At 38.3% G+C, this 27,941-nt stretch overlaps 1 protein-coding gene across 4 annotated transcripts; it reads right to left on the bottom strand.

Annotated features, from left to right (window-relative positions):
* Window positions 1–966: 966 nt before the first annotated feature.
* Window positions 967–27,938, bottom strand: LOC131249310 (uncharacterized). 4 transcript variants are annotated; one of them, XM_058249982.1, is made up of 12 exons: window positions 27,566–27,938; window positions 27,436–27,497; window positions 23,390–23,440; window positions 22,335–22,382; window positions 17,965–18,069; window positions 15,008–15,115; window positions 14,760–14,831; window positions 14,613–14,663; window positions 10,189–10,251; window positions 9,598–9,722; window positions 3,959–4,163; window positions 967–2,258 (listed from the first exon to the last, which is right to left on the bottom strand). In XM_058249982.1, the coding sequence occupies exons 1-12, from the start codon at window positions 27,663–27,665 to the stop codon at window positions 1,479–1,481; spliced, it is 1,770 nt and encodes a 589-aa protein (XP_058105965.1). In that variant the 5' UTR covers window positions 27,666–27,938; the 3' UTR covers window positions 967–1,478. The 4 variants fall into 4 exon arrangements, with proteins under 4 accessions (XP_058105965.1, XP_058105966.1, XP_058105967.1 ...); XM_058249983.1 differs by having other exon boundaries at window positions 22,335–22,361; window positions 27,566–27,936; XM_058249984.1 differs by lacking the exon at window positions 17,965–18,069.
* Between the last annotated feature and the right edge of the window lie 3 nt (window positions 27,939–27,941).

Consider the following 27,941-nt stretch of genomic DNA (forward strand, 5'->3'; position numbering starts at 1 on the left):
TACAACAAGGTTTTCGTAAAAAATAAATAAATAATAATACATTAAGGCCGTTCACGGGCTGGATCAGGCTTCAAATCACCCAAGCCCATCTTGAAATCTTATAGGCTAACCCAAACCCGAGGCATATCCAAAATAATTTCTAGAGCATTGTCCGTGCCTTAGACCAAATTATAATTTATATGCCCATGACTAACCTGCCCTGACCCACTTATATTGGATCATTCATGCATGCCAAACATGTAGAAACAACATTGAGGTATTCATAAAAATAAATAAAGAAATAAATATAAATTAAATTTAGAGAGAGAGAGAGAGAGAGAGAGAGAGAGAGAGAGAGAGAGAGAGAAAAGGGAAAGGAAAGGAAAGAAAGAGAACCTGTGGGGCCCACAAAGTAAAAAGGACATAGGTAGGGCTTGCAAGTTAAAAAGACTCCATATCATGGTAGTGTGACATGTGTAAATAGATAAGGCCAAACATCTAATTTAAAAAAAATTTTAAAAATGTGTTAAATACTAAAATAGGAACTTAAAACAAGATTGCTGCAAATCGAGCTCAAACAATCCTATCTCCTTTTAATCACCTTGTGGGTGCAATATAGGTGAAATTAAAAGCGCTTTCATGTCTAGGAACAAGCTCATCCCGTGAGCCTTGGGCCAAGCCAATCCAATCCATAGACAGCCATATGCTCAAATTCTGATAAATATTTTTTTTTTTTTTTTTTTGAAAAAGCTCCTCTGAAATTCCCAATATAATAAATTGCTGAGAACATGACTGTTGGTGTTGCAGTTTCAACACAATAGGCTTAGGCCCTGTTTGATAGATGCCTGGAAATGATTTCATCTTATTTTAATTAAACTCTGTAATAGAGATCTCTAATGCATAATTACTGTTAACTGAAAGAAGACGAACTCGTTTTTAGGCTGTCTACCAAACAATGTATTTGGAATTTGGCAAATTGCCCATCTCTTGGAATCTGAAATTAGATGAGCAAAAGGCCATTAAGATTATAACATATTTGTATAAACAGAACAGTGATTGAATCCAATTACAGTAAATAAATCTTTACCGTTCCTCCAATGAATCGCTTCTTAGTTCAAGGGCTGTGATTCCAAAAGCTCCCAAAAATGTTCATTTTACATGACAAGATAAAGGACTTCAATAAAATCAATAACATCGCCATTCCTGCAAGTGGAGACTGACAACACAACTCGCAGTATGTGTGTCACATCTGTGGACCTGGGCCACACATCAAGCAGGGGCACTGAGAAATCGCACTGACCCAAAATTAAGATCTCGCTCAGCATGTAGCCCGTTTATGACAAATATAGACCATGGGTCATCTTTTCCTCACCATCCGTTTATTACACACTTGTGCCCACTTGGTGTGATCGGCCTAAGCTTTATGCTAAATCAAGCAAAATAGCTGAACCCACCTGATGAATGGCCTGGATACCTCACGCATGCTGTAAATCGCCTTCTCAAGGTCCAGTGAGAATTGCCTTGGTTGAACTGAATTTGGCATCCTCTGCATGAAAATACATGATATTTACAGCATTATTTTGTTGGGAATACATCTCCTCAAACCCAGAACCAAACCATGATCTAATGATGCCGCTGTGTGTTTCCTCATTGAGACTGCCTGTAAGTGAATAAGATGGTGTTCCCATGAGCCACCTATCCACGAGCTTGAACCCAGATCGGGACGCAGCTGAGAGTATCGACGCCTCATCAACACGACGGATGATGTGACACAGAATGAGAGCCGGTCTCAATTTCCCACCACCTCCTTTGGAGATAAGCGCTCTTGCAGTTTTGAACAATGGGGAGATTGCTTCAGGCACATAGGTAACGTCCGTGCCAATAATGACTTCAAACCCATCCTGATTCAATCCCTTGATGGCCTCCACATCATCTTTGTTCCCCCATTCCAGTGTCTTTGCAAGCAGTTTGTCTAGGAGAATGGGCTCTAGGTTCAAGGTGACATTCTGTCTCAGAAGGTCAAGCACTCTCGCATCTCCATCAGTAGCGACCACAAGATCTGCAGATCTAACGGCCACCATCGAGCAGATGCCCGCACAGCCACAGCCCAATTCCAGTACCCTTTTCCCTGCAACTATGGATGGGTTCTCCACTAATACTGCAGACATCAGGCGAGCTGACTCCCACAGCATCAAGCCCGTCGATTTGCAAGTGTGTTGGAATTCTCTGGAGAGGCCTTTTATCCTGAACCTGCATTCTCTCAAGTTGATCTCGATGATCTGTGACAGATTTCAAGGAAACACAAACAGATCATGGATCTCATGAGAACATCACATTGCAAACCACGGAAATGAGGAAAACAGTGAAAATATAATATAAGGGCGTGTTTGGGTAGACAGAATCCATGTAAAGATGGAAATTGTTTTCCACTGACAGGAGGCAATTGTCTAATGAATTTGAAGATTTCACTCACTATCCAAACAGGCACCCCATTTTTGGATTCCTATTCCTACAGTGAGCATGAATATCATCATTGGGTAATCATTATGTCATCCACGGAATTCGCTTTTCGAAATATGCCCTAAAGAAAAAAAAAAAAAAAAAAGTGAGCCTAAGATTTCCAACAATTCAGCCTTCAACATGACACCAACAACCCAACCTTTTCCAAACTTAAATCAAAGACCCAAACATAGTCCAAAACACCTTGATGTGAGCCTAAGATTTCCAAATATTGTAGCACAAAAAGATGGTACCATATGCAGACTGAAGATGATAAACAGAAATTCAGAACGCTACCTAAATTTTTTTCCAAATACCACAATGCTTACAATACTCTGCCGAGTCCTAGTAGGCCTACTAGGACTCTCCACTGCATCATTGAAGAGGAAAGAGAGCATTATCCTACTAGGACTCTCCACAGCACCATTGAAGATGAAAGTATGAGAGCAGTATCTGACCAGAAACAACTAGAGATACCAAAGGACCAGTTTGTTAGCCATTTATAATGGCAAAGGAATGCAATGAAGAAATGCATGCTTTCAAATCAACCCTCTTCTACATCCATGCCCAAATTTCTCCCAAGCATATAGTCTATGAACCCCAATCCACAGGATCGTGTGTTACTTTTGTATCAGTTTTGCACATTACTCCTATAATGCTGCCCCAACACACCAAATGCCTTGATTCATCATATGCATACTCATTCACCATAGCATTGAGAGCTATCCTGGTTAAAACACCAATCATGATGGTTTATTTGCTACCCCATATGCTTTGGATTCCAGTAGGATATAGACATGAATTTAATGAACGAAAGATCTTCGACCTCGGTTCTTCTAAACAATGCTTACACATTTGGACAAGCGACCCCATGGTAAGGCTTTCTATTTCAATTGAAAGCTGTAAAAATGTTTGATCTAATCTATACCTTTCTCTGTTTATAGAGTATCATATGTGACAGGTTTTGGTCGTTGATTCTGTAAAAATGACCTATGGTTTAACTAATTATATGTGCCTTGATAGATTGGAACAGCGGAACATGCCTGTAGACGACCCAATTAGTTGGGATGAGGCTTTGATGATGATCATGATTATGTATATAGAAAAGAACATAAATTCCAATAGTCAAATTGAAATTGAGCAGTGAAACCCCACAAATAGCAGATGGAAAGCTCAACTTAGACCACAAGACATTTCTCCCCTTTGGCGTTAAGAAATGTAACAACAAAAAAGTTATATAAGCAAAATGTATGACAGTATTTGGTCAATCTATACAACCTCCAAAAGACATGACATTCGCAACCATATCATATAACCTATTCATTCTTTGGTTCTAGTTAAAATAATAAACCAGCAAAAATCGTCAAAGCTAGAGATATAACCATTCTACTATAGATTCATGGAGTCTAATTTCATACAAGTATTAGAAACGAAGTGCTAAAAGCATGAAAAAGAAAATATGAGCAACTTAAAGCCTTACCTCATCAATAGATTCTGAAAGACCAAACATTTCAACAGCAATACTCTCAGACATGTCAATTTCAATACCATTTCCAGGTTTCCTCACAGTATTAGCACTGTTAAGCTTAGTGCCATTAATTTCTTGACCCACTTTGTTATCAGGTTTTTGAATGGGAGATGAATCTAGACCATCTAAGGAGCGGAATACAGCTTGAATCCAACGCCTGAAATTGAATATGATGCTTAGAAGTGCAAAAGGCATCAATTAAGCTCAAAAACTATAATAAAGTATCTCGTGTAAACAACTAAATTCTTATGGAAACCAAACATAAAAGTTCATGTACAAAGCTATTTTCACCAACCAATGCAACATGGACACCAACAGACATGGATGCAAAGTGTCGGACATGGTAGCTTTTAAAGTCAAATACCCCAACAAGTCTCTTCAATTATTTTAAATAATAAACATTACATATCAATGGTATTGCAATTATTTAAATGAAAAACTGCCCGAAATCAATAACGATAGTAATTGTAAACAATGGAGACTACATTGTATAGTGCTTTATGTATTCCACTAGCAATAACCAATATATATACAACAGATGTGCATATCTACAAAGATATGCATAAATCTTCCACAATCTACCTAAATTCCAATCTAAGATATGCATACAATTGTCATAGATGTGTGAATGTACTATACACGCTAACCACCCCCAAACTCAAGGTGGTACGAGAGTACAACTTAAGTTTGAAGGCATGAGCATTTTATTCAAAATCTAGAAAAAAAAAAAAAAAAAAGGGTCATAGAGATGACTTCTTGAATGTTCAAAATCTTATATAAGGGCATCATTTGTAGACGCAACGTGGCATGTACCAAAGTGTTCCATATCCGTTACGATACGCTTAAAGGCCGATACATTACACCCATAAAGGCCAATACGTATAGGTAACAGCGATGACCATTACATGAAACGGGGGTGAAACGGGGCGGTTGGTTTTTTGGGACCGTATCGGCCATTACGGGGCATAACGGCCGTTACTCCCGTAACGGTAGAAAAACAATCACTTTATTTCTATTTAAATCCATTTTATCCTCATTTTTTCACTTTTCTCATTCCAAAAACTCTTCTAAATCATTTTATAACCGTAGATTGAAGTGACTTGAGCGAATAGAAGCTCCAAGGGCATTTTTTTCAAAAATTTGAAAAAGTAGTATTTATGCTTTTTTTATGATTTCTAGTTCTAATGCTTAATTGTGATGTGTAAACATTAGCGACATAATTATGTTCACAAATTCACTAGACAGCTCGATACATCACTCTCACCAAAGAGTGGACCATTACATTACACTACAATAAACATGTTCAAAATAAATAACTAAATAAAAATGAATATATATTTGGAATATTTACATTATTCCGAATTTTCTAGATATTTTTTCAGATTTTTCAAGCAAAAGAAAATTTTCAACCATTACTGGGGTCGTAACAGTCACTACGCGCCGATACCTATATCGGAAATGGTGGTGACCGTTACGACCATCATTAATACGGAATATCTTGGTGTGTGCTAATTTAATTAAAAACATAAGTGTAAGTTTAGGAGAAAAAGTTTGTGAAAACCCTAATCTAAAGCCTTATACATGTTGTGGAGGTGTGTGATTTCATTCATATTATTTCATTTCTTCTATCTTCCTATAATCCACACCATCCCGCATCGTATACTACGCTCAAAGTATCATCACTAGCACATATATCAGCCTGCCCAAAACCATGCTTATCAGTGTGTATGGCCAATATATCAGAATAAACGGCTTTATCGTTGTGAATACTGATCGATTTGGTCATGGATCATTGACATGTGAAAAATGCATTGTACTTTAGTCATGCATTGGCTACACATAAAAAGTGCACCATATACTAGTTCTTCGGAAATACAAATACATTTTTATTCTTTATTTTTTTTAGAGACATACATTTTTTTTTAACAATGATGATATATTATAAAAAGGCAAAAGCCAAAGCATACAAATATACAAATACAACAGCCCCCAACAAAAGCTCCCTCAAAATAATTAGAAGACAAGATTGAGAAATCTATGCTTCCACCCAATCCTTCACATTAAGAATTGCCCTATTGAAAACTTGCACCGGTCCGGTCATTTTGTTGTTGAAGCAGCACTAGTTTCTTTCCCACCATAAAGCCCAAAGGATCGCTAATAAACTTAGTCACCACACCCTTTTCCTTTCTTTCCCTATCCCCCCACCATGCCTAACAATGAGAAATTCCTCAATTGTCTTCAGGAACACCCATAGAAGCCCAAAAAAATTGGAGAAGAAGACCCCACACCACCCTGGCAAATATGCGGTGAATGAGTAAGTGATTCACAAATTCCGTATCTTTGAAGCACATCAAGCAAACATTTGGGAGATACATGTTCTGCTTACAAAGATTATATATGGTTAGCACTTTGTTCCTACCTACTAGCCAACCAAAAGCCACCATCTTCAAAGGAGCACCGTAATGCCAGATGAAAGTCGTTGCCGCCATCTCAAAATTTTCATCAAATGCACTCAAGAACTGATAGAATGACCTCACTGAGAAAGATCATGTGTTGGACTTGAACCATCTCAAGGAATCCGTTTCTGATAAAAGTGGAGAAAACTTTGATAACATTTCAAGCAATTGAACCAACTCTTCAAATTCCCCATCCGAAAGATTCCTTCAAAAAATAGGCATCCACGTGACCTCCTCCCCTCTTATTGAATAACAATTACTCACGACCTCCCCCTCTTCCCTATCTAGGCTTGCTAAAGATGGGAACCTCTCACCCAACCTCACATCTCCCACCCACCTATCATCCCGAAATATAATTCTCTTACAATCCCCCAAATGAAAGCCTATTCCCTCCCACAGTCTTTCAAGGATGCCACCTATTTTCACAAGTAAGAACAACAATACAAGGATGAAGCCCAACCCCCCCCACCCCCCCCCCCCCCCCCCACAATCCGTAGTTTTTCGTTATTACCTCCCTCCATCTAGCGTCTCCCTCCGACCCATGCCTCCATACCCATTTCCCCAAAAGACCTAGATTCATCTCTTCTAAGTTTAAGATCCCCGCTCCTCCTTGAACCATCGGTTTACAAACTTCATCCCTTTTCATTAAGATGGAACTTGTGCTTCTCCCCCAACCCTTCTCATAAAAAATCCCTTATTTGTCTCTCCAATGAATTTAGAGTGGATTTTGGGCATTTGAAGAGAGACATAAAATAGACTGGAAGATTCGACATCAATGATTTAATCATTACCATCCTCCCACCCATGGATAAGTACCTCGATTGCTATTTTGAGATCTTTCTTTCACATCTTTCAATAACTCCATCCCACATGTGCTTCACCAATCTCCTTATACATAACAGTAGTCCCAAGTACGTTGTTAGAAAAGAAGCTTCCTTGCACCCAAAAACGCCCGCAAAAGCCCACACTCTTTCTTTGGAAATGTCTACCCCTAAGATCTCACTTTTGAAATTATTAACTTTCAAACCGGAAACCACCTCAAAACTTACTATACTCGAGCAGAGATTTTCCACAAAAAAGCATCTGCCTTACACAATAAGAGTGTATCATCCACATACTATATATGAGAAATCTGAAAATTCGTATTATCCACCCCAAAGCCTTTGACCAACCCCACCTGAACCCCTTTGTGCAACATTTTACTGAGGGCCTTAGTAATTGTAATGAAAAGGAAAGAAGATAAAGGATCGCCTTCACGCAACCAACAGGAAGCAGCAAAAAAAACTTTTGGCGAACCGTTCACCAATATGGAGAATTTTTCTGAACTGACACAAGCCCGAATCCAAAATCGCTATTTTCGGCCACATCCTAATCTACCCAACATATAATCTAGGAATGCCCAATCCACATAGTCATAAGCTTTTTCCGCATTAAGCTCACAAACCATACCTTCCTCCCCTCTCATATAGTAAGAATCAACACTTTCACTGGCCATGAGAGAGCAATCGACGATTTGTCTTCCATCCACAAAGACCCCTTGCGATTCTGAAATAACATTGCCCAACACTTTCATAAATCTTGAAGCCAACACATTTGCTAGAATCTTATATGGACCCCTCAACAAACTGATAAGACGAAAGTCTTTCAAACATTTTACTCCTTCCTTTTTGGGAATCAATACTATAAAAGTAGCTCCTAATTGTGTTGCAATTAAGCCCTTCTCGAAAAATCCTTTCATGAAACCGATGATATCACCTTTCACACATTCCCAAAATTTCTAATAGAATGCTATCGGGAAACCATCTAGGTCAAGAGCCTTATCACTACCCAAATCTACCATTGCTTGCTTAATTTCATCTTCAAAAAACAAATGTTCCAGAGATTCCACCTCTTTAGGTGAAATTGCTTCAAAATGCAAGTTGGCAAGCGTTGGCCTAGTTCCCCAATCCTTAGAGAATAGGTCTTTATAGAAATAGACTACAAGGTCGCAATTTTTTTACTCCCCTCGATCCTTTGTCCATCCACCACTAACGAAGAGATCTTATTTATGCGTGCTCTCTCACTAGCCATCGCATGAAAAAACTTGGCATTCTTATCTCCTGCTTTCAACCAGGTTGCCCTAGACCTTTTTCACCATTTGATCTCCTCCCCCCTCAACCTAGCATTGTATTTTGCTCTGAACACTTCCCTCCAAGCCTTTTCATCCTCTGATAGATCCTCTTCCTCTTCCTTGGAATCTAACTTTTGAATTTGCAGACGGATTTCATTCTTTTCCTTCTCTCGGCCAAAAAGAACCTCTTTTTTCCACTCTCCTATCTTCTATTTTAACCGCTTTAATTTTTGGAAGAGAGAAACACCGGCACCCCCTACCACTGGAAAAGACGCCCACCACTCCACAATCTTTGACCCAAAACCTTCAATTTCTAACCACACTAGTTCAACTCGGAAAGGTCGTGGCCCCAATCCTCCTTGTCCGCTTCCAAAAGAACTGGAAAATGATCCGAAAAAGGTTTAGTAAGGCCCATTTGACTGATTAGAAGATATTTCTTTGCCCATTCTGGGAATATAAGGAACATGTCCAACCTACTCATAATTGGTGGCGCTTGGCCATTCGACCATGTGAACATAGCACCTACTAACGGAAGGTCCATCATCTCATTTTTGAAAATCCAATCGAAAAAATACAGATACATATTGACTGCTAGTTTTTCAAAAATGCTGACAAATTTGGCCGATATGATATGTATCAGCAAATATTTTGAACCAAGATAATCTAGATGAATGAATAAAAGATAAACAGAAATGATGAAATAAGCAAGTATAAATTTTTATTTCCAGAGATAGCTACTATAATTAATTGGTTGTGCATTGTAAAAAAAAGTTAAAACTAGTTTGAGAAGAACCACTAGGTGGTCAGGGATCTTGATGTGCATACTGATAAAAAGAAGATTTGGGTATATAAACAATCAATCATAAAGGAGAGCTGACACCTATGATGTCATTTTTGAACAACACGAAATAGAAGTATGTCATTAGGTTTCGAGTGGCGGAGGGATGTCGTAATTGCTGTATATGATCATCACCCATACCATGAATTAACATTATCCGCCTAAAAATAATCAAAATTGATCATACCGATTCATCACTAACTCACGCGAGCGGTTCTCCACTTGTTTGCAGCAGATGCCAATTTCCTCAACATCAAATCCATTGCTTTTGAATAAACTAGTCAGGAAATCTTCAGAAAAATAAAAAGCACGCTGGAAACATAGAAGGGGATTATCAAAATTTAGGCTAACCAAAGAAAATGATTACAATAAAATAATCACAAAAAGGTCTCAAGTCCAACCAGTTGGACTATAAGTCTTGGTCCACCCAGAAAACTTCCATTCTATTAAGTGCATGAGACATCCAACCCATCCAACAGGTTGGCCTTATCATGAGGGTCACCTTGGGGAAAAAAACCAGCTGCATCTACTTATCGAGAGGACCAAACTTGTATTCTAATCAATGGGTAGAAATTGTTTTCTATGGCGCAGCCCACCTGATGAGTGGACGGGGATGATTCTTGCACCAGGTGATCTTTATAATGGGACCAACCCATTGGAAGGGTTGGATGTCGCATGCACTTAAATAGGTTGGAAGTTACCCACTAGGTGGACCATAACCTGTGGTACAACCAGTTAGACTTGAGACCTCAATAATCACCAAGCAATGAGAACTCACAGTACCATCGCCCCGGACATAAAAATTGTCACTTATCTTTTGATCCTTGCAAGTGAGTCTTTCCTATCATTTTGATAATATGACAAATAAGATAATTAGCCAAAAAGAGGGAGGATAATTGCCAAAAATAAAGGCCAAGTGTATAGAACTCCTCAAGTCAATAAAAGAGAATAACTTAACTACATAAAGGAACAACTTCATGTAGTGCTTGTGAAGATTTGGCAGTACAAATGAAGCATTACCAGCAAGGTATTAAAAAATAGCTACGTTAAAGGTTGTAATGGCCGTTATGTAACGATAATGGTGCTACCTGTTACACGATACAGGGCTGTAATGCCCGATTTGAAAGAAATGGCCCGTAATAGGCCAATATGGAGCTGATAAACTTTTTTCCCTGCAAATAAAAAATTGATCAGTACAGGTCGGTAACAGCCGGTACAGTGTCCATAACGGCTGTTACAGCCCATATCATTACATCTTACAGCCAGTCGTTACGCTGGCCGTTTCCATTACCAAATACCTAGAGCATCAGCTTCCACAAAAAAATACGGATTTTGTGAAGGCTTCTTATTACCATTCAATTGCATATGAACAAAAAATGTGCAGGGTATACTAACAGGGGGTGTAGTGATCACAAAGGAAAAGAACAATCATGGATCTGTTGAACATTATTAGAACAAGTGATGATTGTTTCAATAAGTTTCAACCATAACTAACTTGCATAAATCCAACACAAAACAGGAAACTATCTAAGAAAAGGATAAATGAAAAACACTGTGTTAACACTCAAAACCCTGCATCTACTGAACACTTTTGTATGCCCTCTACTCTCTGTCAAAATCTAAAAGCTTAAGCTGTCAAAGTGTGGTGTATCAACACTCCCCCCCGCGGCACGTGTGGGGTGGGAACTCCGCACGGGAACATACCGACAAGGGTGGAGGGACACCCACACCATAAATAGGCCGGGCTTGATTTCCCAGTCCCTGGGCCAGACCTGATTTTCTTGACCCCCTGTGGGAGAATAATATATTAGCAAGGCATATTTGCTGCTCTCGAGATTCGAACATAGGACCTTCCGCTTTGATACCATGTCAAACAACCATTTACTCTAAAAGCTTAAGCTGTCAAAGTGTGGTGTATCAATGTATATCAAGGGACTTTATCACTCCAACACTCTCAACAAATTAGATCATTCTGTCTGCTGCGAAAAGTTTCGGATATGCACGTAAAGAACCATCACTATTATAACGGAATAGCTTGTTAGAAAAATCATATACTACCAAGTCATTTAGAATACACCAATCAAATTACAGTGTATAGTCGACCCCATGGGCCCATTTGGACATAGAATCCAAAGTTCTTGGAATTGGTTGGAGTCCCAAGCTGTTGTTTCCAAGGACTGTGAAAAATATGGGACATAGATGGCAAGAAATTCTAAGCAGGATGATTTGGTCTGTTTCTATCAACTCTTCCATGACATAGTAAACATGCAACAAGGTGAAATGTCAGTTGAGGAATATTTTGCAGCAATGAGAAAGACACTAGAGGAATAAGACCACTGTCAGCTCATCGACTTAATTCCTGATGATATTAAGAAAAACGGAACAGCAGATCTTCAAATTCTCGGCTGGATTTCATCCTGATTTGAGCTTCAAAGGGTGCAAGTCCTAAAAAGCATGTCCATAACTTCACTAGAATCAGCCTATAACTAATTAGGAACTATATGTGCTGAGTTATTGAATTGTTTCTCAAGAATTAGTCCATTAAAATCATATTTACTGATTAAATATTTTTGTCCAGCAGCACAGTTTGGGCCCTTATATAATGGAAACCTATTGTGTATAGTTCTTTTCGTAATATTTTGAGTCTTAGGTGTGATATCATGTGTCTTTTAACATCTCCTGAAGTTTCACTGAAAATCCACCTATACCCTAACGTTTTCCCCAACTTTTAACTCAGACAGCAATACATTCCTGGGTATCTGCAATATTATTGACAATATCGATATATGTTTTCGTATCCCAGGGGACTGATACATGTAAGGATAAAGATATTTTGAACACTGACTGGCGGTATTCAACAAATTCCACAATAGAGCTATTATTAACAGGGATGTGGATTCATCTCTTGTCACTGTCATTCCCAAGGAAGATATAGAGGAGGTCCGGGACTTGAGACCTATCAGCCTGATTGGGAGTTCATATAAAATCATAGCTAAGTTTCTTGATCCGAGAATATGAAAGGTGTTAGGTTATGTGATATCCCTGTCCCAAAGGGCTTTCGTTGCAGATAGGAACTTTGTGGATGGGCCTTTATAGCCCATGAGATGGCAAGCGAGTTCCAAAAGAAAGGGTGCAAGGGTTTTCTTCTAAGGGCCTGTTTGTTTCACCAATTAAAATGGTAATGTAAAGGAAATGTGCAATAATTACAAATTCCTTTACCTATTCTGCTGACATCTCAATTTGACCACTGATTCCCATGTTTGGTTTATCAGCAGTAAAATCGTTACGATGGCATTTTTCCATTACTTTAAAATCAAATCATCACATCCATCCACTGATGTCCTGTTTGGATTCGAGATTTTCACACTGATGCCATAAAAAAGTGCAATGATTACAAATTCATTTACCTGTCTCCCAAAAACATCTGCATTTGACTGATAATTCCTATGTTTGGTGTGGCGGCAATAAAAATCGTAATGATGACACTTTTCCTTTACATTACCATGGTAATTAGTGAAACAAACAGGCCCTAAAAGTATAAATGGATAAGGCATATGGTTGTGTAAATTGGTATTTCCGTGACTACTTGATGGCAAATGGATTTCAGTGATAGGTGGAGAAGATGGATCCAGTCCTGTAGTATATTAGGGAAGAAGCCAGCAGGGGTCATACCAATCAGGTTGCTCATGAGAGAAGCACTAGTTACAAATTCTGGACCTTTTTTTTTTTTTTTTTTGAGCTAAACATGCCACGTGCAATTTCTGAGTTTTGTGTATCATCCGTGACCCATTGCACTCTGCCAAACTATAGAAGTTTCTCTTATTAAAATAGGAATATTCGATCCTCTGACAGAGGATGTTCGCCAGGCCCAAATATTTATATAAGAGAACTCATCTATACAACATCCTACGGAACAATGTTGCACATATGTGTCTGCTCGAAGACACCAATTAGATGGGCCACACCTTGTAGGTGCATATGCCCAAAATCAAGACAGTCCACTCATCATACAGACTGCAATCATTTCTTCTTCTTCTTTTTATCTATTCTATGGTTTCTTAAACTGTAGATCAATTAATTTGTACACAGGCTTGATTTTTGGTTAATCAAATCTGCATGTTGAGACCCATCTGATCAACATATTTGATCTTGCATATGCATACCATTTTGGCACGTATGGTGCATGTAGATGGGCTCACCTGAACATACATCTAACCTTAGGAAAGCTCTTAACAAAGTATGGTGAATGATACACAAGGACGTGGTACTTTGGCACATAGGGTCTCACACTCTTTCATTATGACAAGAAAAGCTAGCATAGGAGAGGGAGTCAGGGATGAAAGAATAGGAAGAAGTAGAAAAGGTGTTACGTTTGTCCCTCTCAGTGCTAAGATTGCACACGTTGTAGCCACACATGCCGTATGGCACACATGTGCGAGATCCAAACCATCATGGTGGTTGCACTGTTTAGATATTTTGGCCAGAAAATCAGGTCATTTCACTTTTTATTTTCTATGTTTAGACTCCCACAGGTGCATCTAGCAGCAAAAGAGAGGTCAGAGGAAGGAGGAAGCGGATGAGGAACATTTTTTTGCTTTTTTCTCTTTTTTTCAATCTATTTTTTTGTGTAATGACCAAGCAACTCACCCAGTATCAAATAAGTCATGCCGGTTTCGATGAATCGCACCAATTTCTGAATTGGAGGAGTTACACTTCGAAACTGATGTCTAAATCCTTTGACGGGAGTAAAAATTGCTCAAGAATAAGATGGTGGAACTTAACAGGGAAGGGCGTGTATTTAAGAAGAAACTGATAGATAAGGTTGGTAATGGGCCACACCTGGTCAGTGGAAAGAGATTGGCAAGAGGTGGAGAGGCATCTTTCAAAGGTTGTTGAATGAAGTTCACGACAGCGAATCAGAAGTAGGACGGATCTCAAACCTTGAGGGGTTGAGTGCGTATGTGTGTTATGAGGGGACAGTCTGGTCAATGAGTAGAAGTCTAGAATATCAACTAAAAATTTTAGGGATGTTGCTTACGTCCACACTAAGGTGGGAATGTTATCATTCCCCATCTATCTCTCTAGACAAATCTGAGCAAATATATTATTATAGTTAGTGAATTTATCATATATATCCCCCCAGAGAAAATATACTATTATAGCTAACTAACAAGCACATTTAAAATCCTAATATAGACCGACCTGAGCAAGGTCGCCAACTGCATAATCTCGGAGCAGCACATGACCATGAGGCTGGAAGAAGTCAGAATAACTGTATCAGAATTCAGCACAATATATGCAGACAGCAGGCCAAAACATTTCACAGAAGCCATAACAAGCATATCTTACCTTAAGAACATTTCTGATATTCTGCAATACTGCAGGCATCTTTTCTGGGGATATTGCAGACAGAACAAAAATCTGGACAACAAGTCAGCTGGTTAACTAGATGGCATCATCCCAACCCAAAAAAAAAAAAAAAAAATGGATTTCTAAACTCAGTAATTAAAATGCTTGGTATTAATAACCCAGAGAGAGAGAGAGAGAAGGAAAAAAGAAAAAGAAAAACCACATTGCATGAAGAAGAAAGTTATTACCATGGTCACAATGTCAACTGAAGAAGGTGAAATCTTCTGGCTAAGGTCATCCACTGTGAGATCACAAACGAATGCATCCATTTGATCTGCTTTGAAATCTTTGTGTGCCTGCAATAATCAAAGTAAATCCAAAGTTTGCATTTACATCCTCCTCTGAGCTCAAAATGAATGAAAGATACTTGCTGAATTTATGCAACAAGGAAATAGCATTTTATGTGTTTCGGTCAATACTGATATGAATTTGAAATGATGGGACTGCTGCTACATCCGAATTCACTTGGGGACATGAAGAAGTCTGAAGATATTCATCTAGGCATGCATATGGGCTTTTAAGAAAACTCAATATCAAGTAAAGGTTTCTAACTCTTCTTTTGTTAACCTTTTCGACTTGTACATCGTCATCACCCACCCACTTAAATGGGGTTGGGTTTTCGTAGTTTTACATGATGCATATAATTTTCTGGTAGATATGCACTTGGATTGTCTTTTCAAAACCATTACGAAGATTGTTAGCCGTTGCATCTTTCTTCCTTTTACTTCAGCGTGATTGCCATTTCTATTGCATTTATTTATACAATTATATATATTTGGGGCATGCTCTGGTGGTGGTACTGGTACCACTGTAAGTTTACTGTGGTACCAGACAAGTGGGACCCGTGTGATGTATTCAGGACATCTATCCCATCCAGTGATTTAAATATTGGTATCAATGAACATGTCAAACCTTTGGGATACAGCAACATATCATTATCGCATGGGAAATATCGCATGTAGTGGGAATATATAACTGTCAGACGGAAGCATTGAGAAATGATGGAATTTTTCAATAAAAAATTAGGATATTTAAAAGAGAGATGGTTACACACTTAAGAACTCAAAAAATCACATTAAAAAAAAAAAAAGCATCCACAACAAGTTTCCTTTGTGTACGGTCCTAAACTATGCATTGTCTGACAGAAGTGATGCAATTATATCCGAAATGAGTTCATATAATTCATAAATCATACAACATGAGTATAAAAACATATTCTCCCAAAAAATGATTGGGAGAAAATGGATTGTTGTGGGGTTTTTTGCGATTTTTTTTTTTTAATTCCAAAAGGGGAAATAGCATGTATCAACAAGATGGGGAATTTTATGAAGGGATTTGGCAAAATATTGCACATTTTGAAACATTGCAATATTTTGTGCGATATGGGGGAATTTAATAACTCCCCCTGCATATCGTGTCGGCCATATGCAATATCAATATCATTGGCGATATCTAAATCATTAAACTTGTCCATCATGCATGACCTCAATTTAACCCCAGTACCCAAACATCTGCCCTATCCAAAACTCATGTGGGCACAGCAGGAAGAACAAGTTAAGGGTGAACGCTTACTGTTGATTTGGATAGAGGGCCCACTATGTAGTTTATATGCAATCTAGGCCATTCAAATCCTTCATTAGGAAAGATGAAGGGTCGGGCCAAACATTAGGTTGTTTTGCAACTCATTGGAGCCTAGTGCAAATCAAAGGTGGTCATTCCCTCCCATTTCGCTCCTTATTCTGTAGCCCAACTGAGTGTTGGATCAGGCTGATCTTTTATACCTAGAGGTAACATGAGTTCACGCATCAGATGTATGGGTAGTTGTCCTGCATAAATCATGTGGGCCCCACATTTTCCCGGTACCACCATAAGCTTGCAATGGTACAGGTACCACTAGAGCGCACCTCTATATACTTTAGATTTCATTTCTCTTCTTTTTAATACTTCACACGGGATTAAGTATAGAAGTTTTAACCATATGGAGTTTTAAAGGATGGTTGCCAATTTTGTGCTGTAAAAAGTGTTCAACACCTAGGTTTTTCAAATCCTTCACTTCTTTTAAGTATGTATTACGTGAACTACTACTTGAATGAAATGGAATACATTAAATACCATTCAATTGTAAGCAACCTATGGTAGCAGCACTTAACTTGGTTTGGTTATGTTTCACATGGTACAAACTGCCTAGCAGGTATTCCAAGAGCTCCATTAAAAAGTTATATATGTACACAACCAGTCGCTCCTCTTTTAGTAAACAAGTTGGCAATTTTGTTAACCTCTCTCAAAACAAACTTTACAGTTTGCAATATGGAGTCCATATTACCCACGGACAAGAAAAGAATGAGGGCCCGTTTAGATGTACCCTCCCAAGGGGCATTTGAGGCACAAACCCAGTTTTGAGCCAAACCAGGGTTTTTCGCATGCATTTGGATGCATTCTGCAAACCCCTATTTCACCATCCCACTCGACAAGATTGGTGCTAAAATGCTGACTTGAGGAAAGCCAATGTCGAGTCAACCAAAAATAGCAAGATTGAAACCATACAACCCTTCTTGTGCAAGTGCATCAAACAGCCCTAAATCAATCCTTTTTTGTCCCTCACGATACCTTCCTCTCATTACTCTCACATTGTTCCTTGCAACAAATCTCCCATTGTTCCTCGTCCCTCCTCCCTCCCTTCCCACATCATGTGCCGTAGACAAGCAGAGAAGAGAACCAGAAAAGATGTTGAAACACAGTTTGCCTTTGCCCCTTATATCCAACAAATAAGCATCATCTCTTGATCCACCATCTGCTATAGTACTTTTCATACATATCAAAACAAGTGAATTTCTAAGATGTGGTCTAAATTTATATCTCAAATAGCATAACCAATATCGCTGGAATAGCATATATGCTATAATTAAAATTGGTTTACAAATATTCCCATCTAAAGAGTTTTGTACTCTCATTGACAGTCCCAAGCCAGGATAAAGGAGGGTTGCGCAGGTTGGTGGCCAGCATGGAACTTTTGCCACAATTTCTACCATGGATCCTGACATGGCGAAACAGAATTCGTATAGTTGACCCCAATTAGTTGAGATAAGGCTTAGATGATGAAATATTCCCATCGATGTTGCAATGGGATAGGAAGAGAAAGAAGCACCTTAACCAAGTCAATAGCACGTGTTGAGAAGTCGCATGCATGAACAAAAATGTCTGGATAAGATGCAACCAAAGGAAAGATGGTATTTCCAGCTCCACAGCCAATCTGTTCATTGGAAACAATAGTTAAAGATAAAAATTTATAGTTGGAGAGCAGTTTAACATCAAGCAGGCAGAAAAGGTACTCATATATGCCTCAAAAAAGTCCCACATCATGAAAGATACCTAGGCAAAAGGCAAGGATGATGGAAGATCAAACACTTTTGAAACCACTACTGGTCCGTATAAAGAAGACTAGCTGATAAAATAAAAGAAATGACTATGGAGGATTTTGATCTTGACTGAAATAGAAGTAGCGACAAGTTCTAGTGAGTTCCATTATCTTCAACCATATTTAAGAAAAGAAATGATCCTCGCTATGGACATGACAAACAATGTTAACAAGGAGACAATTACAATGAAAAGAGAAGAAATCTCTCTATTGTTGAAGTGGGCTTTTTGCCACTCGGTAATCATATTTATCTCCTACCTTCCAAAGAAAAATCTCTTGCAGTATTGCTAAAGGAAAATAATAATAATAATAATAATAATAATAATAATAACAGTATTTAAAGAGGAAGAAGCAAGAGCTGGAAGGTAGAAAAGACAACCTAGTTGTCAAATTTCATTTCAAGTATCCATGCAATGGGTTCTAAATGTCACTCAGCTGGTGGATGTAAAATGAAGCACTTGAGTACCAAAGTTCTACCACATGATGAGATCAATATCATCAGTTAATCAACAACTTCATCTCTTTAACTTCCATAAAATTAATAATATCGGATACACTTATTGCAGAATTTGAAAGCGATGAATCCACAGCAAGTATTAAATATAATGCTGATGGAAAAGCTGATGCAAAATTAAGCATTTCATACAACAGTGTACGATTATCAATTAAAGATGCCACAATTTATGTCGTCATTCTCATTGTTTTCTATGTGGCTACCAACTGGTTTATATCTGGCCACCATTTGGTCTTGTCTTATGTAGCAAGTTTTGCTCTCTACATTGAAGCATAGGAATTGTTTCTCTAGTGAATGAATAGATTGAATACAAAAGTGTGGTATTTATAGGCTTCTCAAGTCTATCTAAGAATATTCTAGAAATCTCATCAAGCTAACATAGAGAAATCCTAGAGATCCTGTTAATCTTATCTGAAAGATCTACATAAATTGCATGAATACCCTCATAGCAGTTAGAAATTACAAGTATACCCTAATAGAACTTACATCACTATTTCTTATGATTCATCAAACCCCCAAAAAATAGGATTCAAGGATTCAACATTATATCATTCTAAGAAAAAACGAAACATTTATGAATGAAAATAAATAGATTACAAAGTCCCTTTCCCATAGCGCCTACTAAAATTCATTGTTAAAAAATTGCTTCTGTGAATATGGAGTTAAATAATTACTGGGTTATTTCTCATATACAATTGTGCCAGAATAATTGAGGTATATGCACCACATGTATCATATCTGGGTGACACATCTGATCCTTTATAGTCTATGCAAATATCATGCAGTCCCCCTTTTAAAAAGGTTGAGATTAAGAGACATAAGACAATTTTATTTTTTTTATTTCCTTTTGCAATTCAGGTTTAAAAAAAAAAAAATTTGAAAATAAATAAAAATCAATTAGAAGAAAGGAAGAAAAAATTTAATAGTTTAAATATTTGATTACTAAAACAGAGAGAAACAAAAGATCCATATTATTCTTACCTTTTGAATAAGTTGTTTTACTTTTTTAAGAGCACTTCTATAGAAAGTTATTTCATGTTTTAAATTCGATGTAAAGATCTCTTTTTATCTTTGCTAAAGAGAAAGAATCCTATTATGAAGTGTTTAGTGGGAGAATTCTTTTTGCTTGTATATCTAAAAAACTAAATTCGGCTATGAGAAGACATTTGGCATGTCAGATTCGTGCATCAAAATCATATTCTTCCAACACCTGTAGTTCTCCTACTTGGAGAATCTGTGTAACATGGAAGCTAAGGTACACATAGATGAGATAATACTACACGAATGATGGATGAAACTTCTATTAAGAAATAACAATAAAATTACAACAAAGGGGGAGAATATCCAATTAATAATCCTCATCAATCTGTCCATTACATAATTCCCTTCTCTAGGGGTATACATGAAAGACACTGAGATATCATTTGGCAGCATGGATTTAAAATCCTCTGGAATCCAGTGGATTTTAAAACCTGTGGAATTCGAGAGGATTTTGCAAATGAGCTTTGAGGTAGGAATGCAAAAGGGGCTCTTTGAGGGATTTTGGAGGAATCAAAATCCTTGCTACCAAACATCCCAAAAAACTGACATCCCCACAAATCCCTCATAATCCACGCCGCCAAACAACCAACAAGAGAACCCCAAATCAGGATTTTGAAACCTGTGGAATTGAGAGGATTTTGCAAATCAGCTTTGAGGTGGGAATGCAAAAGGGGGTCTTTGAAGGGATTTTGGAGGAATCAAAATCAAAATCCTTGCTACCAAACATCACACACACACACACACACACACACGCGCGCACACACACAAAATGAGATCTACACAAATCCCTCAGAACCCATGTTGCCAAACGACCAGCGTGATTTATGATGTCAAATCACCACTGCTCATCTCACTAGTATCCATGGATATCCTTCTGTGAAGGGGTCCCAATTTATGACATTAGAGGGATCCCGGAGCATGCATCCGAAAAGGTTCTTTCCTTCCCACCCATAGAGCATGCACTTCTACCTCAATGGAATCCATTACTCCAATAAGGCCAGCAAAGGTGCATTGAATCCCACTCCCAAAAGAAATTTTAAAAATAGAAAAAACACCCATCATCCATAATAATCCCCCAATCATTCATAGACCAGAGTTTCTCCTAGCTACCATCAAAATTAAGCTTCCATATACCACTAAGTGGAGGAGCTCAAAGCACGCAATGAGCAGAAGGATGTCTTGCATCCTCGATGACCTCCAACCAACCTCTTTTTAGGTTATCACGAGTATCCATGTACACTAGAGCCCAAGAAATGATCTCGCTACTCATTCTTTTGCCACCTAGGCCATGCTTTCTGACTTGTTTCTGAAGGCCCTCATGTTTTGCTCTCACATATCGACCACAATGCTATTGGGCGAGAGGTGCCAAAGAGTTTTAACATTGGTCATTTTAAATTTGAAGTTCCATGCTTCATTAAAGCTTGTCCACTGTAGAGGGCACCATCCACTTCATCTCGAACATATTAAAAATGCACCATCAAACCCTTGAGTAAATGGGCAATCAGTTAAGAGATGACTTACACTCCCACCCCTACTTGTAGACACAAACAACAGCGATTCACAATTCTTTTCTACCTGTTCTAAGCCCATGCTAATGAATGAAGTCACCAATAAAACACCCAAGTTTCCACCTCAGTATATGAAGGACCAGCAGGTCCAGCACAAGAATACAATACAGGAATATTTTTTTAATGGTATTCTATAGGAATGTTTATTTTACATTTTAAATGAATTTAAAAGATATATCTTATCTTTCTCTAGCACAAAAAATAAATAAATAAATCCTAGTCAGTGTTCGGTGAGAGGAATCTTTGTGTTCAAATGTCCAAACAGTTGGATTCAGCTATGAGAAGAAATTTGGCAAATCACATTCAAGTGTTAGTGTCATAGTCTTCAAACACTCCATGGTCCTACTTAGGAGAATGCATGGAACATGGAAACTACGGTACTCAAAAGTAAAATAAAACCACCCAATGAGGGAAAACTTTGAGTAGGAATTCTCAATTCTAAAAAGCCACACATCAAAATTTTCTTAAGTACACACCACGCATCACCATATCAATGAATGAAGTCACCAACAAGATGAAAACCAAGGTATTCAATAATGCTAAGATGAACATATCAGCCAGCCTTATGGCCGTTACAATACGGACCGAAATGGTAACGACCCTGCTACGTTCAATTTTAATTTTTTTTTAAATAGGAAGAAAATATATCAGCTCGTTACGGCCATTTTTCTCAGAATAGGTGTTACAGCCCCATATCAAATAACAACTCCAATTACGTAATTGTTATTTAATACCATGATGAAAACCAAAGTTTGTCCTCAAATGTGAAGGACAAGTACAATTTAGGAATTTGTGCAATTACATAGAAACCTAAACACGAGGAAAAAATCCAAACAAACAAAGTGAATACAAAGTGCAAAAGCAGGCAATTAGGACGCCACATAATGTGGAAGTGTAAACTATGCTTGGGGAAATTTTGATATACATAAGTATAAATAAAGAAAACAAGAAAATATAAATAAATAAATAACCCTCACCTCCAAAATGACCTTTTTTCCCTTTGCCTGAAAGGTGAACCAGAATGGCTGGATGAAGCAATTAGAACAAGAGAAGTGATAAAGAGGAATAATATCATTACAAGGCTGAGGACGTGTACTCAAGCCTTGAGTTTGTAAAGCATCCTCAGGCATTTGAGTTTGTACAAGTGAGGCGAAGATTTTGTTATCTAGTCAATTGATCCGATGGACCACAACATTGCTGGACTATGCGCCAAAGATTTTTTTTTCTATAGATGACTATGCTCCAAAAGATTCCTCAAGGGACCATCAAACCCTTCTACTAGGGTTAGGAGTAAGAAGAATTATAGGGTCTTGCTCATCAGCAAATGTGTAGTGTCTAACAATTGGATTTATGCATGTGGGTCCTATAATTCAATGATCCAAATCATCAAAACGATGGGCGTATGCATGGAAGCATGGATGAGGATGCCTAGAAATCTCCTAGAATTGAAATGCCATAACACTTCATTATTTTGATCTTTTCTCCATTGAATATGGACCGTTGCTTCTTCTTCTTCTTCTTTTCTTTTTTTTTTTTTTCCTTTTTCTATTTCTCAACCATGTATTTGTAAGCCACAATATCAAAGGTTGGGATCTTTGAATTGGGAAGATCTCCAGGGCATCGCCGTTCATGGTGAGACCATCTTATCAATGACTGATAAAAATAAAAATAAAAATAAAAATAAAAAAAAGGCCCATCATATCAATAGTTTTGATCATCAAATCTTAAGCCCCACATGCACGAAATCTATCTCATTGGCAAACTATGCATTTACTAGTTAGCAGGACCCTATAATTGCCCTAGTATAGAATGACATCGATGGTCCATTCCACCAAAGAGAAGGCCAAGGGCTTGATAGGAGAGTATTTGTGGGCATGGTCTGTCCATTGTGGAGGACATCAAATCAATGGTTAGGATCACTGACAGATGGGGCCCACCTCTAGAAGGTCAAGACATAATGATACTGAACACATCCATCAGCCATGGATCATATAATTCCTCTTAGTCCAAAAAATAATTGAATTTGACTTACATCGAAATAGCAACCCCATTCCTTGTCCAAGTAGTGTCGATCCTTGAAGAACTGATGACGAAGAAAAAAGTAAATGTTCGACTATCCATGAAGACTACTAAAAATTTATGTTGGATGAAGTAGAACTTAAATAGTGAATCACTATTGCTATTTTCACCCACCGTGTTCTCTTCATTTTTATTTGCATACACACCCATTTCCATTTTGAGAATCAAACTAGTACAAAAGTTTATTGTTTTGATTCCCAAAATGAAAGGAAACCAGGTGTGTGTAGATCGAAAAGGATGAGTGTATCTATGAACTCATTTTAAATATTAAGGAATGTAAGTTAAACAAGATTTAAAAAACCATCATAGTACCCATCACAAGATTCACAGAGGCCGTTATAGCAAGAAAGATCACTCTCCAATCTCCATTGTGTTATCTAGTAAAAACATCTACTAACTAATGGCTTTTATTTGAGAAACAATGGCATTATTTTGAAATTAGGGCCTCCATATCGGATTGGGTACTAACCAGCCCATCCAGAGCTCGGCATGGGTAGGGGCTTTGAATGGCCACCATGATGTATGGGTCTTATACACACCATCCATCCATTTTGCCATATCATTTTAGGGTATAAGCCCGAAAATGAAGCAGATCCAAGGCTCAAGTGATATGGCACTTGAGCCTTGGATCTACCTCATTTTTAGGCTTATACCCCAAAGTGATATGGCAAAATGGATGGATGGTGTGGATAAAAACCATACATCGTGGTGGCCACTCAAAGCCTCTAGCTGTGCAAAGCTTGGGACAGGCAGAGTAGTACCCCATCCACGTCCAATGGAATAATAGCCATGGCCATTATGCATGAAAGTCACTTTTTAACCATAACTACATTGTTATGAACTACAACAACGCTTTTCAATAACAACAACAAAAAAAAAAAAAAAAACATATTTTATTTACTTTGGGCCAGCCATTTTCCTTTTCTTATATTCCATTTCATAACATCGGGGTCGTTTGGATACCTGTAAATGGGGCTAACTGTAAATGATTTACAGGTAAAAGGTTTACAGTCTGTGTTTGGATGCTAGAAAATGCCTGTAAATGATTTATAGGCTGTAAATCATTTACAGCTTTCAGCCACATTTGATTTACAGGCAAAATGCTGTGATTACATTTACAGCCTCTCCATTTACAGGACTTAAAACAATTTACAGGTTGTAAATGATTTACACCTGTAAATCATTAACCACTTAAACCATTTAAGTGCATCCAAACAACAAGCAAAATAGCGTCTTTTAAACCTCGGAGTCAAAGTTTGATTAAGCCTTCGTTAGTTCCAAACACCCATATCCAGCCTCCCAGTCTTCATGCTCTCGATTTATAAATGCCCAGTAAGTTAGCTGTGAGTGTCGAATCCATCTAATTGAAGTAGCTGAAATATCGTTTGCCGTAAAGGGTCGTTTGGATGCCTGTAAATGGGGCAAGTTGTAAATGATTTACAGGGAAATAATTTACACTCTGCGTTTGGATGACCTCTGTAAATGATTTACAGCATTTACCCCCATTTCATTTACATGCAAAAAGGTAGAATTTCATTTTCAGGCTCTCCATTTACAGCTTAACGGCTATATTTTCAAAGATTAGCTCTGCATTTACGACTTAAACAATTTAGGGGTCGTTTGGATGGTGGTAAAAGGTTTACATTATAAATGATTTACTAGTAAATCACTTAAAGGTGGTAAATGATTTACAGCTTGTCTGTTTGGCTTTAAGTTGTAAATGATTTAGTAGTAAATCATTTACAGTGTTTAGATAGCCTATAAATGGTAAATGAAATCTGCTTAATAGGCTTTCATTCAAAAAAAAAAAAAAATTTTGAGCGTTGCCATCTCCTCATTTACTAGTAAATCAAATCACAGCCTTTTATCAGTAAAGGAGAAGGGGGCTTTGCTAGTAAATCATTTAGGGCCTGTTTGGATGCTTGTAAGTTGGGTTAGTGGGAAGTGACTTACAGGGAAGTTGCTTACAAGTGGTGTTTTGGGGAGGAAATTCACCTATGGTTGTAAGTCACTTACAGGCAAAACTATCAGGAAACTTCTAGGGGCTGGGGTTGAGAAGTCACTTCCCTGTAAGTGACTTACAGGCCAACGGTCTGATTTTAAAAAAGATGGGAAGAGGGGGGAAATGCACCTCCATTACGGCAAAGCTCCCGCCATTGAAGCTCCAATAACCCTCTGCAACTAGCTCCCTCTTCCTCTTCCTCTTCCTTTCCCTCTCCCTCTCCCTCTCTGCAATTAGGGTCGTCGTTCGCCTCTCTCTCTCTCTCTTCCTTTCTCTCCCTCTCTGCAGTTAGGGTTACGAGCCTTTTTTCTTTTATTTGACATGGACCCCATTCGATGAGGCCATGACAGCGGGGCCCACCTTAATGTATTTTTGGTATATCCACACCGTCTATCAGTTTCGCCGGCTCATTTTAGGGCTTGGGCCCACACAAGAAGTAGATCCAAATCTTAAGTGGGCCACACCATAGGAAACAATGATGATTAAACGTCGACCATTAAAAACTTCCTGGGGCCTACCATAATGTTTATTTGTTGTCCAACCTGCTGATGAGGTCACACGTACCTAGATGTAGGGTTAACACAAATATAAGCTTGATCCAAAACTTTTGTAGCCCACAAGATGTTTTATTGGTGGGCATTCAATCATTGTTATTTCTTGTGGTGTGGTCCACCTGAGATTTGGATCTACTTCATTTTTGGGCCCAAGCTCTAAGATGAGCTGGAAAAACTGATGGGCGGCGTGGATCTAGAACTTGGCCTTCTTTCTTATAGCCATTGGTTTTCCGATCTATGGATGATATGTTTAGGAACATATAATCAAAGCGTTGTTTACAACCATAAGCAATCAGCTATGGTCCCTTCAAATGGATGTTTGGAATTTTTTATTATACCTATTATTTCCATAAACAATCTTTATTGTCCAATTTTTGGCAATTTTTGGCACTTGATTGGATGGTTGCAATTATTTGACTGGTGTAATTTTTGCTTGGTGGTTCATTAATTGTGGGTTGAACTTGAAGGAAGGGTTCAGATCAATTGATTGGACTGTGTATGTGTCCCTATGCAACCTTCTGTTGTTGAAGCAATTGATCTTGTCTCCTTTTACATGGCCCTATCCAAGTGGGGCCAACCATGTCAAAAGTCTGGATTAGGGAGCCATGAATTCTTGTTATAGCATTTGATTATATAATCCAGATCTATCGTACAATGCTTCTCCTGTTCTTGTGAATTGTAGATAAGTTGTATTAGACCATTGCCTTGTACTTTTTTTTGTTTTGGCACATTTTAGCATTATCAAGATTTCTATATTATAGGCATTTTGAATTTCTAGGCTCATTTTTATGACCCACTTGATGATTGGTTTAGCCTAGTAATCGGTTTAAATATTCATCTAGATGGACTTAACAAAATGTCATAATTTGTGCCAAGATTTCTTCTATGATTATAACATTTTGGAATAATTTCCCACTCCAACCTCTGTGTGGTGTGAAATAAATAGTTTTTTACCTGCAACTAACTTACAGGTTACCCAAACACAAAAACCAATTTATCTGTAAGTGACTTACAAGATAACCTGTAAGTGACTTACCTGTAAGTCACTTGCAACTTAAAGAACTTACAGGCATCCAAACAGGCCCTTACAAGTAGTAAATGATTTACTAGCAAATTAGAGCATCCAAACACAAGTCGCCCCATTTACCACCATCCAAACGACCCCTTACAAGCTATCCAAACAGAGACAATCATTTACAGCTTCCAGCCAAACAGGACAGGTTGTAAATGGTTTACACCTATAAATCATTCACCACTTAAACCATTTACAGGCATCCAAACAACCCCTAAAGTGTAATTATCACGATATTTTCAAAATCTCGGCGATATTTGTTCCACTTCAAAAGTGTACTATTCCAATCCCCGAGACGGAGAATGGATGAAATTATTATTTTTTTAAGGCATGGGTGTAGAAATATCAATGCCAGCTAAGAAATTACAGACCTTGTCCTGATGTCGCTTGTAGAAGATATCCCAATACTTTCTGGCGTCCCTCTCGTACTTGTCTGCAAGAAAAAGAGGAAGGTGAGATTGCCATTGAGAATACACATAGCGTTCGGTGTATGTTCTCTACCTCTCCAGAAAGGGGATACTCCAGCGTTGGGAGGGGAGTATATACGGAGCTTCGGTATGCGATCGCTCTCTGCATCCACGGCTTCCGACTGCGATGCCATCACCCCCACCTCCAACCCAAGAGACGCCGATCCTGCTAGGCCGCGATTCGCGCGAGAAGAGAGTGCATAAAAATGACTTGATTCACGGGACACGTGCGTGACTGACTCACGTGTGAGCGTGCTACTTCCGATGTTTGCACCTTGCACGTGGCCTGGCTCACGTGGGGGAAACGTGAGATTAATGATTCAAACGGTTTGATACGATGGCCTTCACCGTATCTCCATTCATTGACGTACACGTGCAGGACGCCGGACCTACAACGAAGGACGCGGATT

The sequence above is a fragment of the Magnolia sinica genome, chromosome 6 (genome assembly GCF_029962835.1).
Source record: "Magnolia sinica isolate HGM2019 chromosome 6, MsV1, whole genome shotgun sequence".
Lineage (NCBI taxonomy): Eukaryota > Viridiplantae > Streptophyta > Magnoliopsida > Magnoliales > Magnoliaceae > Magnolia > Magnolia sinica.

Excerpts from the sequence above, each read along its gene's own strand:
- LOC131249310 (XM_058249982.1), bottom strand. The coding sequence starts at position 27,665 with ATGGCATCGCAGTCGGAAGCCGTGGATGCAGAGAGCGATCGCATACCG. Across the intron at positions 22,383-23,389 it reads AATGGGGTTGCTATTTCGAT|CCATTCTGGTTCACCTTTCA; the intron begins GTAAGTCAAATT and ends TGCTTCATCCAG. Across the intron at positions 9,723-10,188 it reads ATGTCCGGGGCGATGGTACT|CGTGCTTTTTATTTTTCTGA; the intron begins GTGAGTTCTCAT and ends CTATGTTTCCAG.